We start from the raw sequence: 14,919 nt of genomic DNA, 5'->3' as shown, positions 1-14,919 counted from the left end.
TCAGACTTGCCTTGACTTGGCGAGATAGCTTGTTTACTTATCCCTACCTAATAACTTGTGGAGAGACTGCTGAGCCGAAGCAGCGGGACGCTAGCCTGGTCGTTTCTAGTTGCCATTATAGTCATTGGATACATCTCCTATATCATTCTCAACCATACCCACCCTCAGGTAGCAAAAATTGAACATGAACGTTGCGCAGTCATCGATATTAGCAGCAAGTCTTCTTTTGTACTAGCCTCATTAACCGTCAAACGTCTTGGATTTCATAAGTGGCGAGGTCCGTCGTGTCGTGCCACTAACTGCCCCCAGATTATGCACCCAGCAGTAACCCTTATTGCCAATCGGCCGTTCTTCTCGCCCTGTCGTGGGCTTCTCCTCCCTGTCCGTCCACGGCCGATCCAGCCCGTCGAGCACCCTGCTTCCACACGCCTGATGAGTCTGCCACCAAACGCCTTCTGGTCATTTGCGGGCGACGCTCCCCATGAAAACCATTCGTCCACCCTCACACACCCACCAAACCACTCAATCCCCCCTTGACCAAAAATGATAAAGACCACCCAGAAGCTGCCATAAAAGCAAAATCCAAGAGCAAGGCAAACCCAACCGAAGAGAGGAAGAAGAAATTTTTTAACGTCAAAGGATACTGTTCCCTATCCCAGTCCTTGTGCTGTGTCGTCCAAATCTGCACTTATAGTCTCTATCGGTTTGTCTTGGTTCTTTCTTCCAATGTACCGGGTTAAGCAAAAGGGGAGAACTTTCTGCCAGGAATGGCGGGTAGTGTAGTCTTAGTAACTAGGGCGATAAAGAACCGTGCCGCCAGTATCAGCACAGCAGGGGTATAGTGGTCTAGTCTGCGCCAGGCTATCGCCTGTCGCATGTGTCGTCATGTCTATTTGGGGGATGAGAGACTGCGTTTCCTGAAACGGTATGCCCGATAGCAGGAAAGCAAGGGTTAAAGCGGAAAGGTGGGCCCAGTAAAACAGTCTTTAAGACTTCTGGGAGAAGAACCAACTGCTGCGCTTGCCAGCACCGCCCTCGTTTTGCTGAATACTGCTGATAACGGGAATGGAAGGTCCCTGGTTGTCACCACCACCGCCACGGAGAGGCTTGGCAATACGGCTGCCGGCGTTGGTGAAGCTGAAGCCGCCAAGCGAGGGAGAGTTCAGGCCGCGGGTGCTGCCAGCCTTGGCAGCCTCCAGCCTCTCCTTGACAGCAGCGAGCTGGACTTCAAACCTACAAGGCACCAGTCGTTAGCAATGGGTCCGAGCATGAAATGATGCGTTGGAAAAGGGGGCATGAATGAGTGACAAGCAGGGGTAAAGGAGCAGTCGTACTTGTGGTTTGCAGAGGCCATCTTCTCCTGGCTATCCTGTAGCAGGCTCTCGAGGCTCTGGATGCGCTCGTTGCGAGCAATGAGCTTGCGCTCAGCAATGGCAACCTCCTTCTTGAGCGCCGAGTTCTGCTCGACGAGCTGGCGCTGAACCTGAGTCAGCTGCTCGAGGTTCCTCTCGAGGAAGGCCATCTTCTTCTGCTGCGCCCGGTTGTTGGATGACCGGAGCACGTTGTTATATTGCTCTCTCGTCTCGTCAAGCGAGATCTCAAGCTCAACCACACGCTCACAACGGTTCTGAAGGTCGCGCATGAGGCTCTTCTTCATGATATCGAACTCAGCAATCTGTTGCTGGATGGACTTGCCGTTGGCCATTGGTGCGGCAGTGCCGGCCTTGACTCTTTGCTGGAGGTCCTCGATGAGGGCCTTCATCTTCGAGTTCTCGGCAGCCTTCTGCACGATCTCGGCCTTCAGCTCGTCCACGAGCTCCATGGAGGTGGTCTGCTTGTTGGAGTAGGCGCTCTCCAAGCGAGACTTGATCTCCTCGACGTCGTTCTCGCTCAGGTTGCGGGTAAGAAGCTCCTCATACTCTTGCTGGAGAGACTGAAGGCGGTCCTCGAGCTCGGCTCTGCGGCGAGCGTCTGCCTCGGTGGAGGAGGCGCTGTAGACGGACAGCTCGGCTTGTCTCACGATTCCTTGGATCTCGACGAAACGCGTCTTGAGCGCCTCAAGCTCGTCAGGGTTGACGACTTCGCCGGTAGAGCTGATCTCGTGCAGAGCCTCCAGTTGGGCAATGGCCTCCGCGATGGCCTTTTCGTTGTCGCTGAACACATCGGCGCCGAGATCGAACCCGGCCATCATCTTGGCCATTTTCTCAGCCTTCTTCTTTTCTTTCTCGTCCAGAACCGCGCTCGTCTCCTTGGCGCTCATCTTCACGTCGAGAAGTTGCTGCTTGACCTCATCAAGCTCTGTTGTCAGCTCGGCGTTCTGCTCCTTGAGTGCGTCCATGGTGATCTGTGCCTCTTTGCCCTCGAAGCTCAGGCGCTCAAGCTGCATCTTGACCTCGTTCACCTCGGCGTGGAGTTTCTCATTCTCCTTGCCCGTCTTGGCGTCGTGCTCCTTAAGATAGGCGAGCTCCTCCTTGGTCTCACGGAGCACCTTGTCTGTAGTGTTGTACTGGCTCTCCTTTTCGGCCAGTTGGTCCTGAAGCTCGTTCTCGCGACGCAAGAACTCGTCTCGTTCGTCCTTGTCCAGAGGCAAACTTGGTGTTCCTGAGCGCTCTGAGATTGCGGGTGTCTCTGATCTGCTTTCGGGCAGCAAGCGGGAAGGTGTCGATGGACGGTGTGCTCTTGCTTCTGCCTTGGCTCCTGTGACACCGTCTGCAGATAAGGGGGCCACCCATCTGTCTTTGGGAACAGATTCACCAGCACGCCACATCTGAACCTCGCCCTCCAGGCTCGAGAGGTAGGTCTCAAAGGTCGCGATTTGGCCTCTGGCCTTGCCAAGCAAGGCCTTGAGCTCGGCAGGACTAAGCTCAGCATTGACCTTGGCCTTGTTCTTGATCGCCTTCGCACGAGTACCGAATCGTAGGGTGCTAAGGGTTTCAGCGTCGTTGTAACTACTGGGCGAACAGTTGATGATGAGTGTTGTTCGACTGTTACCGCCAAGGGATTCTTGCAAGATACGGGTCAACTTAGAGTCTCGGTAGGGAACGTGAGAGGATCTGCCGTCGGTCAGGGCGTTGATGACCATTCCGAGAGCACTCAAACTCTTGTTGATCTTCTTGGCCTCCTCGAGCGTCTGACCACTGGCTCCTGTCTTTCCAACTTTTTCGCTACCGGCCAAATCGACCAAGAAAAGCTGGCCACTCTTTGCCGATCCTGTCTCGACGTTTTTCTGGGTGATAGTGACGACGAAGATGGAATGCGAACGAGAAGATTCCTGATTCATGTTGGTTGCAGCGACGGCACGGGCATTTCCACCTCTTCTCATGACCTCGTAGACCTCCTGGACGCTGGAGACATAGACCTCCAGGAGACCCTTGACGTAGACACCGCGGTTCTTCTCCTCGTGGACGGGAAGATTGTCGTTCTGGGGCGCCAACAGGTCGCGAATCCTCTCCATGTAGATTTCCATATAGCTGACTCGTACTGTGTACTCGATAGTGCTGGGGCTAGACATGATACTGGCGAAGATCTGCTCGATGATACGGGGGATAACACCGCGGCCCTCCTCGTCGTCGATGCTGGAGCCCATCATGGTGTAAGACTTTCCGGCACCCGTCTGACCGTAGGCGAAGACCGTTCCATTGTAACCGTTGAGGATATCGTCGACAGTGGAACGGATAGAAAAGTCGAAAATATCGGACTGCTTGCATTCCATATCGAAGACTCGGTCGAAGGTGAAAGAGCCCTGCGCCTCTTTCGACTAGAAAGGTCAGTGTCAGTCACTGCCTACATGCACAAAGGCTTCAAAAAGGGGACGAGAAGGCACTTACGTCGAGGGTACATGTGTCTTCGCCATTAAAAGTGACAATAGGCTGGCCGCCCGATGCCAGTTCCACCTTGTTCTGTGGACGGAACCGGGCCACCACCTTGATACTGTTTGCGCTAGACATGGCGACGGTATTTCAGACCAGCAGGCGTCAAAGCCTAGGTCATGGATTCCGATCGAGTGAAGTTGTTGCGCGAAGATAGAGGGGGGGTGCGTGTGGTTGCGGCGAAGCACGCGGCGGCCGCAGCTCGGCAACAGAGGGGATTTGTGGTGAGAGGACACACACAAATAAGGCGGGATGAAATGACGGTGTGCAAATATGTGGGAAGGCTGCTAGAATGACATGTCGCAGGTTGTTGCAGAGCGGTGGTGCAAAGGGAGAGAGGATGACGACAGCGCAAACCAGCAGCAACAGCAGCCAGAAAGGCAGTCGGATGGGGGAAGCGAGAGTGAATAGTAGAAAAGATGTGTTTGTATTGTTTGGGATTCGGGGTTGCCTTTGGGGGGGCTGAGATGCAAGTGACGGGGTCGCGCTAGAAATCGCGTGGAATCCTTTACTTGCAGTAAGGCGGTACCGGTACAGCACAAATGCGGGCTGGAGAGACAGAAGGTCACTGTGGCACCTAAGCTCCACAGGGGCAAAGGGGCAATCACAAGTCACTCAGGCCCTTGCGCCGGCCGCAGCAATGCACAAGCCAGCCGGGAGCAAGAGATAATGGACCAATCCCGTTCGCTCGAAACCACTTCCCGCTGGTGGTTTCATCCCCGCCTCACCACTCGACGGTACAGTTACCGAATGAATCCCTACTTGTTTTTTCCCCCTTTTTTCTTGTTTTTTACTACCTAGGTACCTACCACATGTCCCTCCTCAGTCCTCGCCCTAGGCACTACACTATTCAGTCCTCGAGGCCCGTCCGTCCCAACAAGAAGGGTGAGCGAGTCCCTGTCTGTCCTTCTGCCGAAGATACCAGCACCCACTGAACATCACAGGGCGTGCCCTCGGGACAGATGGATGGGTCTGGCTCATTACGCACTAATTAGAGGGGTCGTTGACCAAGCACGCGACAGTACCACCGATGCAAGTAAAATTGGCGCAACGAATTCGGGTCACAACAGACTATGTCCCTGGCACATGGGGTTGCTCCGTTTTTGGCAAATGGATACACAACAAACAACGAGGGGCCGCATATTGAACAGTAGATTTGGTATTTCGCTGTTAATGAGGTCCCAAATGCACTTCCCACGAACTCCCCTGCAAAGCCAGATGAAGACGAACCTAACGTCACCAGCAGCCAGTGACTCGACGGTGAAAAAAGCAAAACGCACGACCGCGAAACGCCTATCGCAACAAGGTCGCCCCCAAAGCCATACGGATAGGACAGCGCAAGCCGAAACGCCAAATGTTCCCCCCCACTTGCACTACGTCAGGTACCCAGCCACTTAATGCGAAGCGAATCAAGGAGTCTGTCTGGTCGATCCTGGGTTGCCGCTCACGTAAACTAGTCTGTCCCAGTGCAGCCCTGCAATATGTTCCCAAAAAGGCCATCACCTGCTTGAGGTAGAGAGGACCATGTTGCTCATAAAAGTCGTATGTGTTCCTTTTGTGTTGGTATCATTGTCATCTAGTCTTCCCAGCTCTTCTCAACCGTCTCGCGAACACGCTTCGTATACTCCTTGCGGTTGTCCTTGTAAAGATTCGACGCCTCCACGTTCGCGGGGGAACCGGTGTTTGGGTCGTTAAGCAAACTGTTGCAACGTTAGCTCGGACTGTGTCATCAACTCTCGAATTGAAACCCCCCGTCCCCGTCGGCTCACCTCTGGATACTTGTCAACACCGCGGCAACGTCGTATGTGGGACTCCATCTGTTCTGGAGGATATCCAAGCAAAGCTCTCCCGTTGCATAGACGTTAGGATGGAACATCTGGCTGATGAACTTGACCGCGGGCGGCTTGTTGGGATACTGCTCCTCGAACTGCATCACGAGTCTGAAGGTTCCGTCCTCAAAAGGCGTGTCAGCGGGCCCGATAATCACGGCGTTCCTGCAAAGGTCGGTGTTAGCCTGTTTCTTGGAGGCCCCTTGCAGATTCGAGGCGTATACGAGCATACCAGGTCATAACGTTGTCGGGTACAGGTGAGGCAGAGACGCCGGCGGGAGGGTCGGTCTGCATGCGCTGCTCGATATGTCAGCACTTCTGTTGAAATTCGAGATGCATGGGCATCATAACTAACCTTGAAGTCACGCATCAAGCGGCGGCGGGCGGCGGTCGACATGGTGGCGGTCGGTCGATCGATTACTGATTACCAAGTCGCAATGAATCAAGATAGCCGTCACTGGAAGACAGATGGGTGGCTCAAAATGCTGGCGGATAAACTGGAATCCTAGCTGGTGTTCAGGAATGTTTGAGTTTCGCAATCCGCGTGGTCGAAGTCTGAAGATGAATGATGGAAGAACTGGCGAGATAACGTTTGGGTGGTTCACAGTCCGACTGGATGGCACGGGAAGCAGCTCGGCTTCGCCATCACCGCCTTCCGCTTATGCCCAAATTAGTGGGTCTTGGGCCTTCAACCAATCACGACAGCAGGGGCGAAGCGCGAATCAGACTAAACCAAGCCAGCGGTGAATGTGCGACCACTTAAAGCCTGCATTGGGAACACACGAATGGCGGCGCCACTCTTCAATGACACTGTAGTGTACGAGCCTTGGGCTGTAATTTTTCTTCTCCTTTCCCCTCCCTTTGTTCCGTGTCCTTTTCCTTTTGGTCTTGCTCCAGGGCTTTGTTCGTTTGCTGCTGCTTTGTAATGTTACTTCCAGGTTGTCAAGACTCGCCCTCGGGAATGAGCGTCTACATTATTGCTCTTCACATGCAATTTGCCATGCACTCTCCTGCTGCGCGCTGCAACTACCTACTCAGATGCACAATGCGATCCGTCATGTTTCTCGACGGTTTTTATGTACGCGGCACGACTGCCGCCACAAAACCATATGTGCGACGTTCCAAGAAATGGGATCCAGACGAGGCGCAGATGGTGACACTGCTGTCGGAGCCCTTTTCTGGCCTGACGTTTCCGCGCGGAATTACGCCCCTACTTCCACGGCCCGGGGTGGGGGGTCGGTTCCCCAGAGGCCTGCACATCGACCTGGGGGGATTTGGGTGACCTCACAGCTGCACTCCTTCCTAAGAAGCTCGGCCCCGCCCGTGCCACCCACCCCCTCTTAAGCCGAGGAAGACCGCAGGACCTGGGGTATTGCCGTCCACATGCTTGCTATCCATCCCTCCCGAATTGTGAAGCCGTTGCCATTCTAAGTTTCCTGTTCACGTTTGTGAGGTCATCTCGAATATCCTCTCCCCGTTGTCGTTTACCCGTGCGACTTGCTGCAAACATATACCTGTCGCCAAAGTACTCATCATGTTCTCGAGACAGTCGTCGAGGCTCCCCAGCCAAATCGCCAGGCAAGCGGCGGCCCGCCAGTTTTCCACAAGAGCTGCGCTTAGGCAAGAGGTTCGAGATGCATACATCCTCAGTGCATCAAGAACGCCAACAGCAAAGGTAGCCAACCACTAGCCAGTCAGTGTATATCGGGGTCGGTCACTAACTCGGACACCAGTTCAATGGCTCCTTCACCAGCGTCTCGGCGCCACAGCTCGGCGCCGTCGCCATCAAGTCCGCCCTCGAAAAGTCCAAGGTCCCCATCGACAAGATCGCCGACGTATACATGGGCAACGTGCTGCAGGGATCCGTCGGACAGGCGCCGGCTCGCCAGGCCCTGATCTTCGCCGGCCTCCCGTCGAGCGTCGAGGCCATCACCATCAACAAGGTCTGCGCCTCTGGTCTGAAGGCTGTCGTCTTCGCTGCGCAAAACATTCAGCTGGGCCTGGCCGAGGCGCAGATTGCCGGCGGCATGGAGAACATGACAAGGGTTCCTTACTACGTACCTCGAGCGTCCAGCTTGCCGCCTTTCGGCCACGTCAAGATGGAGGATGGCCTGATCAAGGACGGTCTGACTGACGTCTACGACCAATTCCACATGGGCAACTGCGCCGAGAACACCGCCAAGAAGTACGAGATCACCCGCGAGATGCAGGACCAGTATGCCATCCAGTCCTATGAGCGCGCTCAGGCAGCGTGGAAGGCCAACGCCTTTGCCGAAGAGATCGCACCTGTGACCGTCCCCGGAAAGAAGGGCAACACCGTTATCGAGGCCGACGAGGGCTATCTCGATGTCAAGTTCGACAGGGTCCCCACGTTGAAGCCCGCGTTTGTGCGTGACGGCACCGGCACTGTCACTGCCGCCAACTCTTCCACGCTGAACGATGGCGCGAGCGCGCTCGTTCTGGGTAGCAAGGAGATTGCGCAACAATACGGATCGGGCTCTCGTGTGCTGGCCAAGATCTGCGGGTCGGCCGATGCCGCGGTTGACCCTGTGGACTTCCCTATTGCCCCAGCCAAGGCAGTTCCCATTGCGCTCAAGAGAGCGGGCATCACCAAGGACCAGGTTGCCGTCTGGGAGTTCAACGAGGCCTTTGCCGCCGTCATCAAGGCCAACGAGAAGGTAAGTTCCAGTCCGTCGTCGAGTGGCTCAGCCATTGCTAACCTGCAGTGTACAGATTCTCGGACTGGAGGGTGCCCGCGTCAACCCTCTCGGAGGGGCCATCTCCCTCGGCCACGCTCTGGGAAGCTCCGGATCGAGGATTCTCGTCACTCTGCTTCACCAGCTGAAGCCTGGCGAATACGGCGTCGCGGCGATTTGCAACGGAGGCGGCGCGGCCACTGCCATTGTCGTGCAGCGCGTCGAGTCTGTGTAAAGGATGAGAGATCAGATGGCACGACAGGGTGGTTCCAGGCTATGCGTTGGCCGGGCATAATAGGAAGACTGCATGCACGCTCAGGTCCCAGTGACATGGAGCCGCTTTCCCGAGATTGCGGTGACCATGGCGGGGTTCGAGGCGTGACGTGTCTGGAGGGGCAAATATGTACAATTCGAAATGAGCCAAGGAGGAAAACTATACCGCTTATGGGACCATTATGAATATGGCTGCTGCTTCGTTCTGAGTTCCAGGCCCATAGTGCATGTTAAATTAAAGGTGAAAAATAGCTCAAGAAAGCAAACCAAAATCCGTTCGTGTCGTGTCAGGGTGCCCCGGTTTGTATGGTGCAGCCAACCTCACCGAGCACGCACCCCTGCTCCCCGCACACCGACGAATCCACCTCACTTCACCTCAAGCTCTCTCACCTTGAACCTGCACTCATCGTCGACTCTCAACACGACCCGCGGGGCATCACTCACGTCTCACCCCACCGCTCACTCCGCATCTCCTTAGCGGCACTTGGTCTGTAGTGCCTCCAGTCTCCCGCCTACAAAAGCGGCGCCGACGATGTCCCTCCTAATTCAATTCCTGACACAAATCCGCACCTTCGTCCGCGCCCAGAACAGCGACGAGCTCCGCAACTGGTTACTCGTCGAGCCCAACGCGAACCAGCAATATCATGCTCTCGCCTCGGAGCTCAAGACGCAATTTCGTTCCTCGCCGCACACGAATGGTGGCGGCGGCGGCGGCGGTAGCACCAGCACGGCCCTCGAGAACACAATTGAGAAATGCCTGCCCGAGGAGGACGACGTGCCCGAGGGCCAGGGCTCGCCGTGGCCGGGCTTCGTAACTTTTATGAAGGACTACATGCTCTTTTGGCGCGATGTTGACTATGATGACCTTTTGGGCGCGCACACGCTGCTCAGCGGGTTGGTGAAGTGAGTTTTCGCATGCCCTCTACATGCCACCCTCAACCTCGACTCAGGACGGCCACTCCCGAGATGCTGCGCCATACGTTGAACAAACGCACGCGACTAACACCCCCCACACAGCTCCTGCAGCACAGCCTTCGCTCACCCGACCTATGGCGGCATGCTCCTCAAGACGGCCATGTCGCTCTGCGAGTCCCTCGCGCGGCTGACCATGATGCTCTCGCGCCGCCCGGACCTGACGCGCAATATCCGCAACGTCGACGCCGACGACCGCAAGTCCATCGCCGAGTCCTCGGCCGAGATCATCCAGAAGATATTCACCACCTGCCTGACGGACCGTTCCAGCGCGCGCTACAGCAAGCCCGAGGGCAAGAAGGTCGGGGTCTACATGTTTGCCAATCTTGTGCTGAAACTTCTCTTCGCCGTAAGTCTTACTTCTCTCTCTCTCACTCTCTCACAAACACATTTGCCATGCCTCTTCACACCTCATCTATGCTATGAAATATATATTGAAGCCGCTGACCGCCAAAAGTGCCGGCGAACGCATCTCGCGAAGCAAATATTCACAAACATCTCGACAAACTCCCCTCCCCTCTCACTCTACCCGGCCGCCCAGCGAGTCACCTTCCTCTACTACCTGGGCCGCTTCAATCTTGCAAACTGCCACTTCCTCCGCGCCGCCCTCTGCCTCGAGGAAGCCTACCTCCAGATCCCGCCCTCGCTGACCTCCCACCGGGCCCTCGTCCTTTCCTACCTGATCCCCAGTAACCTCCTCCTCGGCCGCCTGCCCACCCAGCTCCTCCTCTCCCGCCCGGAAGCCGCCTCCCTCGCGCCCATCTACCACCCTCTGGCCCAGTCCGTCCGTCGGGGCGACTTCGTCCTCCTCCAGCACACGCTCGCGCAGCACGAAAAGTACCTCTTCGACAAGGGCCTCCTCCTCCTCCTGACCCACCGCCTCCGCCCCCTGCTCTGGCGCTCTCTCGCACGCAAGACCTTCCTCCTGACATACGCCCCGGGGCCGGACGACGCGTCCTCCACCGCCACAAACCGCCGCGCCGCGACCCTCGACCTCGCCGACCTACACACAACGGCGTCCTACCTCCAGCACCGCCTCGAGGGCTACGTCCCTTCTAGGCCCGTGTCCTCGTTCTCTTCCACGTCCGCCTCCCCGGCCTTCCTTGCGGCGGTATCCCACGAGTCGGCCTCAACACTGGTCCCGCCGCCCGGCGGGCCCCGGAAGCTCCGCCCCAACGAGGGCCTCGTCTGGGGCAACAGCCCCGTCGAGATGGACGACGTCGAGATGAACGTCGCGGCGCTCATCCAGTTAGGCTTCATGCACGGCTTCGTCGCCCACTCGCAGGGCCGGTTCGCCGTCATGGGCGCCACCAAGAAGAGCCCCCTGCTGGCCGGGTGGCCGACCCCATGGACCGCAATCCGGGAGAGGCAGTACGAGGAGGATCTGGACCTCGATCATGTGCCCGGGTGGGTCAAGGGGTGAAACGGGACGAGAGTCGCGCATGGTCGCGGGACTTTTGTTCTGCTAAGAATAAGAAGTCCGGAGGGTGAGAAAGAAAGAGAAACAAAAACAAGAAGAGGAGGTTCCTTCCTCTCTAGATAGAGATGCGCTTCGTGTCGGAAAGAAAGAAGAAAAAAAGAAAGCAAGAAATGATACCCTGTTCACAATTCCCTTCACTCTCTGCCTGGAGCCGGGTCCGCATCCCCTATACCGGCGTTCGCCGCACCCTGCCTGTCCTGATTCCATCCAAGAAAGCTTCACCGGCGCGTCGGACATGCAGCAAGCACTCCTGCTTACTCACTAGCAACCCCATTGGCGAGTCTTGCATGCGAGTGGAGGTTGGGCATAACAAGGGTTGGCTTCCAGACAGCAATTCTTGATTTGACGTGTATTTTACCTCATTGTTCAGGCCATCTAGTCAAGCGGCAGGCCCTATATATCTGTTCCCCGTGCGAATCTGAGCGGCGTCAGACCATCTAGAACAAAGCACAGGGCCGATGCTCAGGAAGGCCATCGCGTGTCTCGTCCACAAACCTCGCCCACCTCTTATATGAACCCCTTCACTAGACAAGGCTCCTCCGCAATAAAACCCTTCAAGTCTCCAATCCCAAGCCCTGCGTAAAAAGTCCTCCCTCGTAGAATCGGATTTTTCCAGTCCAAGGTGCCTCATCCTCTTCGTGTCATGACTAATGTTTCCATTCCGCATAGAATTCTCTCCACATATCCCTCCACGTATTCTTCCAATATATATGTCAAAAAAGAAAAGAAATAAAAATAATGCATGCATAAATGGGTATAGATGAGAAGCAAATCAATCCAAAAGATGATGTGTAAAATGCCCCTCGTCGGAGGAGCCGAGCAGAAGATACCCGAAAGAAAGCTTTGCCTGCTCATGCCATGAGCACAAGAACGCTAAGACAATAAACACTAAATCGCCGCGGTTGTGCCGCGAGCTCCCGGTATGTACGTCAAGAAAAGTAGCAAATGATGAATGTGCCCTTAGTTACCGGCGTATATGTAAAAACTTGCCGCATTGGTCGTAAGCGGCGGTTTGAAGCGAAGAAGAGCCAGCAGCGCGGTAGCGTACGGGACAAGCGTGCTTGCCCGTAGACCTAAAAGGGTACATCCGACTGAGCGGGCTGGGTCCGAGACATTGGTTTCGGGGGTGAGTTGACAGCAAAAGAGGGATGGCGCCGTGTCGTCGTTGACGAGCGTAGACGTTGAAGCGAAGAATGGATTGCTGCTGCTGCTGCTGCTGCTGCTGGCTGGGACGAAGCGAAGAAGTGCGGTTGATGAGAAGTTGCAATCAGTACAGGAAAGTAGCTGCAACAACCGCAATGATGAGGCCGGCAACAGCGCCACCACCTTGCTTGGCGCCTTCGTTCTCCTTCGAGGTGGTCGCGGGCGCGGACTCTTCCGTCGCGGTGGCAGCGGCGGGCTTAGAGGTCGTCATTCCGGAATCGACGGAAGACGTCGTTGAGTTGTCGTTCTCGTGGAAGATACCGGGGACGACGGTAGGAGTCGCAGTCTTGGAGTGATCAGAAGCAGAGCTGGAGGGTTTGACACTGGGGCTCTTGGACGGTGCGGCAGAAGAAGAAGGCGACGGGGTCGGGGTCGGAGTCGGAGTCGGCGTGGGCGTGGGCGTGGGCGTGGGCGTGGGTGTGGGAGCGGGCGACGGGGACGGGGACGGTGAAGGTTTAGCCTCCATGATCTGGACCTTATCGTCCTTCTTTTTCTCATCGTCATCGGGCTTGCTACCACCGGAACCGTCTAGAGGGAAGACGACAATGTGGGCCTTCTTCCCCTTGGGAACAGTGACGACGCAGTACTTGGCGTTGCCAGCGCCGGTGCCGGCAAGGTTGCTGAGCACGTCGCCGATTGCGCTTGAAGAGGGGTCGATGGCGCAAGGCGTGCCGTTGCAGCCACCGTCAGGGCATTCGATCCTGACACCGTAGGTTGGCTTGGTGTTGGAGAGGGCCGAACCCTCCCAGATGGGATTGTAGCCAAGAGTGACGAAAGTGCGACCTTGAGCATCCTGGTTGGCGCCTGCAACGTAGGCAGCCCAGTTACCTACTGCCTTGGACGAGTCGCCCCAGATGCAGCCCTCATCGGTAACACCTGGCGGGTTGACGTAGTAGCTGGCTGGTATTAGCGATGGTGTTTCTGCTCGAGGGGCTTGAAAGACTCACTGAGCAGCCGTGCCGCACCAGTAGCTGGGGTCAGGGACAGCGAGGGTGATGGACTTGTCAATGACGCTGGGAATGAGCATGGCCTCGTTGCCGGGCAGAACAGTCTGACAGAAAGATATGGTCTTGCCACATTCGTTGTAAACCTCAACAGTGCCAGCGCCGTCGACGCAGTAGGGCGAATTCTTGAAGGGCTTTACTGCCTTGCCGTCGGGTCCACAGAGGAGGCCACCGTTCTGGGTTGGTCAGCCATTGCACCCGACCACGATAACATGAAGGATTCTTACCATTGAAGACGGATACGTGTAGGATGAGCCGGGCTGCCATTGCGCCATGACTTTTCCAGGCCTGCAGGCAAATGGGCAGTAGCTGCCTTCCACACATGTCTGGTCAGGACTCATGGCGAAGCCGTTGTTGGAGGCGCCTGGCACGTGGACCAGGTCGCCATCGCTGGGCAAGCTGCAAATGGCCTTGCCGTCAGAGGTCCTCTGCACAAGAGCCCTCTCGGTAAGCTTCTCAGTCTTCTTGGTAAGCCTGAAGGCATCCTTCAGCTTGTGAAGGTGACGGTGAGAGCCATCATTCGCTTCGGCGGGTTGGGCGGACAGCAGAACCAAGGCCGAGCCGAGAACGGCCTGGATAGTAGAGAGCTTCATCTGGGAAGCGGGGTCTCGTCGAGAGTCGATGTGATATCCTCCAGAGATAAATCAAAAGCAAGAGCCAAGTCTTGGAAAGTCGACGGGTGGCGCAGCGAGTTGGTGAACAGCAGCGGTTGTAGTTTGGGCGTCGGGTACCAGGCTATAACATGGAAACAGGGAAATCAAGTAGCAACAGCGCGCGCGCGTGTTGGATTCGTAGCGAACGTGATTCCTTCAGACGTGGAAGGGTAGAGACAGCGAATGTCGGTGTAAAGAGCGGAACGTCTCCAAATCAGAGACTGGGCAAGGCGTAAGGATGCGGTGCAAGGACAAGAGAAAGGAAGAGGAGAACGAGCGTGGGTGGAGGTAGCAGGATGGGTCGACGATGAAATGAGAGAGGGCGATTATTCTGGGGGGGGGGGGGGGGGGGGCACCAATTCAGCCTGGGGAACATTTGGCCGCTTGGCCGCTTGGTCTACACTACTGACTACTGACTGGGTAAGGCCGTGGGCAAAAAGGCATCGAGAGGCGATACAACCCTGGGCGCGATCCCCTCCCCCCTTCCCCTACTAGGTAGCTAGACTGGACATGCCAGAACCAGAATGGGGAGGATAGCCGATGGTTCGAGTAGGTAGGCCTCCTTGAGGGGCGGACACAAGGGTGCTGGTTGGTCATGGCGACATTGAGGCGGTGGGCGAAGACGGAACGGTAACAATGCATGGCGGACAGGCCGGGATGCGCAGACGAGCCACGATAGTAACGCTGGACGAATTGCTGGAGCCAAGACGCGAGGAGGATAAGTCCAAGGATTCGAGGCCCTGGGGAAATGAGATTATGAAAATCGGCATGGGCTCTGGGCCTCGGACGGGCTCGCCAATCAGACTTGGCCATCGTCTCAGCAAAGCTTGACTAATCCCCCCAAGCAACCAATGAGGGTGCGCCGCGCGATCGAGCCGTTGTTGCCGTCTGTAGCTAAACGAAATGAGCGCATGGGGGCTGAAGGGACCGAGGATGGTAA

The 14,919-nt window shown here is 56.4% G+C and overlaps 5 protein-coding genes across 5 annotated transcripts; 2 read left to right on the top strand and 3 right to left on the bottom strand.

The window, feature by feature from the left end:
- Positions 1-986: 986 nt before the first annotated feature.
- GLRG_02868 (kinesin motor domain-containing protein) lies at positions 987-3,947 on the bottom strand (the record flags this gene model as incomplete). Its single annotated transcript, XM_008093553.1, has 3 exons — positions 987-1,233; positions 1,335-3,757; positions 3,828-3,947. The coding sequence occupies 3 exons, from the start codon at positions 3,945-3,947 to the stop codon at positions 987-989; spliced, it is 2,790 nt and encodes a 929-aa protein (XP_008091744.1).
- A 1,498-nt stretch (positions 3,948-5,445) lies between these two features.
- GLRG_02867 (ubiquitin-conjugating enzyme) lies at positions 5,446-6,095 on the bottom strand (the record flags this gene model as incomplete). The annotated part of the gene is made up of 4 exons (XM_008093552.1): positions 5,446-5,569; positions 5,639-5,863; positions 5,931-5,995; positions 6,054-6,095. The coding sequence occupies 4 exons, from the start codon at positions 6,093-6,095 to the stop codon at positions 5,446-5,448; spliced, it is 456 nt and encodes a 151-aa protein (XP_008091743.1).
- Positions 6,096-7,232: 1,137 nt separating this feature from the next.
- On the top strand, positions 7,233-8,629 carry GLRG_02866 (acetyl-CoA acetyltransferase; the record flags this gene model as incomplete). The annotated part of the gene is made up of 3 exons (XM_008093551.1): positions 7,233-7,373; positions 7,432-8,376; positions 8,432-8,629. The coding sequence occupies 3 exons, from the start codon at positions 7,233-7,235 to the stop codon at positions 8,627-8,629; spliced, it is 1,284 nt and encodes a 427-aa protein (XP_008091742.1).
- Positions 8,630-9,199: 570 nt separating this feature from the next.
- Positions 9,200-11,062, top strand: GLRG_02865 (PCI domain-containing protein; the record flags this gene model as incomplete). The annotated part of the gene is made up of 3 exons (XM_008093550.1): positions 9,200-9,570; positions 9,685-9,988; positions 10,097-11,062. The coding sequence occupies 3 exons, from the start codon at positions 9,200-9,202 to the stop codon at positions 11,060-11,062; spliced, it is 1,641 nt and encodes a 546-aa protein (XP_008091741.1).
- A 1,324-nt stretch (positions 11,063-12,386) lies between these two features.
- GLRG_02864 (beta-glucosidase) lies at positions 12,387-13,919 on the bottom strand (the record flags this gene model as incomplete). Its single annotated transcript, XM_008093549.1, has 3 exons — positions 12,387-13,218; positions 13,270-13,502; positions 13,554-13,919. The coding sequence occupies 3 exons, from the start codon at positions 13,917-13,919 to the stop codon at positions 12,387-12,389; spliced, it is 1,431 nt and encodes a 476-aa protein (XP_008091740.1).
- Positions 13,920-14,919: the final 1,000 nt, after the last annotated feature.

Source organism: Colletotrichum graminicola (assembly GCF_000149035.1).
Source record: "Colletotrichum graminicola M1.001 genomic scaffold supercont1.8, whole genome shotgun sequence".
Taxonomy (NCBI): domain Eukaryota; kingdom Fungi; phylum Ascomycota; class Sordariomycetes; order Glomerellales; family Glomerellaceae; genus Colletotrichum; species Colletotrichum graminicola.
The sequence above is the reverse complement of the archived record's forward strand: the minus strand, read 5'-3'. Positions and strand labels throughout refer to the sequence as shown.